The following is a 2,267-nucleotide window of genomic DNA, read 5'->3' on the forward strand; positions in this document are numbered from 1 at the left end:
TGTACCGTACGTGCTGGCAGAGCAGTTTGTTTCTGACTGTTGTAGTTTGGTTGGAGGAAAAGAATATGAACTGATTCTTTCGCAGTATGACTAATTGTTTCCAACGATTTCGGAGAAATTTCATTGAGTAATATTTCTAAGTAGTACTTCAGTGAGCAAATACTTGGTCACGGATTGACTGAGGAACTTCATTATCACGCGCCGTTACCGTTCTCGATGAAACGGTGCGGAGAGTGACAAGGATCAAGTTGTTTGTGCCCGATCTCAATTGTGGGGGAGGAGATGGGAGCGGGGACCATAGCCCAAGTTCCATCGTCAATCGGAGCAAAGGGGTTTAGTCGGGGATGTTAACATTCACGCCGGAGAAGAATTAGCATGGCACTCACTGATACGCCTGTGCATCCTCACTGCCAGGCACACACACACACACACACCCGCACCCGCACACACACACGCACACACACACACGTATACAGACACATTTTCAAACTCACACAAAATCTCAAGAGTAGATTCCTTTTGAGCATGCATAAACTTGAGTTTAGAGCTAATTATCATTGATCAAATTAAGATACCTTTTCAGATGCTCAGAAGGAGAACCATTTGACGTCGCGAAACCTTCTCCAGACCCGCCCTATACATGGGCGTCGGCTTCAAATTACACAAGGGCCACACCCCTTCCTATCAAACTCCTTGGTCGCCTCTGGCCCTTCCATAGAGGTAGATGCCCCTACCTATATCAGTCGCTAGAAGTTAGAAATTGACCACATGGCTTTGAATCCCTTTTCCATAGGAAAACAAAACAAGAATGAACTATGTACTTGCTCTATAACCATGAAAGTATATAGCCAAGTGTTATACAACGTTAATGTACAGATTGCATGCCCGTCTAGGAATGTATGTAACCGTGAAAAAAAGTGTAGTTGGGTCAACTGGACACTTTAAAAACAAACTGATTTGCAGCATAACACTCGACCGCCGTAAGAAATAAATTAAGGCCAAAACATTTGAACAAAACAAAAACAAACACAGTTCACCGATCGAGTTCTTCAAAATTCTGATGGCAAGAACAGGTCAGAAGAGACATCTACGATTTCATGAGATATCGAAATACTGGCAGCGATAACATTTATGGGAAAGGTCGCTCAAAAGTTTTGTGTAATAATATTGCGTGTACGGGGGGGGGGGGGGGGTGGGGAGTGGCGTGGTTCATCCCAGCAAACACAGAAACGTTTTTAAAACGTTATTAAAACGTTTCGTCTTTTGTTTTGATAACATTATTTGTGGTGTAATAAATATGTCACGAAAACGTTTTCAGGCTATTACTTCAAAAAATTTTCTCGCAAAACATTAATATAAAATTAATATCTCATAAAAACGTTATGCCGACGTTTTCATAACACCACATCGTTTTATGTTTGCTGGGATACTAGTGCGGAGAAAGTAATCGAATTCTGGTTAAGTGCACAGTGATTAAATGAAAAAAAGAGGAAAAAACAACACAATAATTCTATAAATGTCTAAACATTGCTAATTATCAATGAAAGTTAATAAAATACAGACAGGACTCGTGATTCCTAATTCCGTGTATAACCATTCGCGCTCATCATTCCTGAGAATATCTGAATGGTGGCGTAAGTCCACTTTGCTCTAGTAACTGTGCCAGGTCAGAGGGAAACGCGATTCCGCCTTGGTTACTGATATTGCGTTCAACAAATTCTCTTTATTGTGGTTAATGCTATTATGCCCGCACACAATACACAGTGTCTACCTTCGACACAAATAACAATATTACAGTTTTCATAATACTTATTATTAGGGGTGCAAATATGTAATAGAATAAAGGGTGTAATTGTAAAATAGATTAGAACGCTAAATGCTTGAATGCATACACAGTTGGTTCATACTCGTACAGGCTATAGATGTAGGCCTACATAGGCATATATGCGTATCCATATTGTGGTTGCAGAGCGGTGTTACAAAAAAACAAAAAAAATACTAATACTAATACTAAAAAACAACAACAAAACAGAGACTTGTGTGAGAGATAGTTTGTGTTATGTCTGTTCTCATAAAAGCTGACCGTATGTTCGCTCGAAACAGGTCAAGTTATCCTCACTCCCAAGCTGAACCAATGGAATTTGAGCAGACGGCTTTGGCAGAACTCCTTTCACAGAGCGGAGAAAGTTGATTTATACTCCACCTGATCTAACTTTTAGAGAGATTAGTCCAACGAATATGACTAGGTAAGTCGAAATGTTTCTGTA

General features: G+C 40.1%; 1 protein-coding gene across 2 annotated transcripts in view; it reads left to right on the forward strand.

Annotated features, from left to right (window-relative positions):
* Window positions 1–1,992: 1,992 nt before the first annotated feature.
* The window catches only part of LOC139969443 (sialate:O-sulfotransferase 2-like), a 7,295-nt gene continuing 7,020 nt past the window's right edge, over window positions 1,993–2,267 (forward strand). For both annotated transcript variants that reach the window (XM_071974405.1, XM_071974406.1), the window contains exon 1: window positions 1,993–2,246. In XM_071974405.1, the coding sequence (XP_071830506.1) occupies window positions 2,239–2,246 (8 nt within the window). In that variant the 5' untranslated portion in view covers window positions 1,993–2,238. The remainder of the gene's footprint in view (window positions 2,247–2,267) is intronic.

The sequence above is a fragment of the Apostichopus japonicus genome, chromosome 7, assembly GCF_037975245.1.
Source record: "Apostichopus japonicus isolate 1M-3 chromosome 7, ASM3797524v1, whole genome shotgun sequence".
Classification (NCBI taxonomy): domain Eukaryota; kingdom Metazoa; phylum Echinodermata; class Holothuroidea; order Aspidochirotida; family Stichopodidae; genus Apostichopus; species Apostichopus japonicus.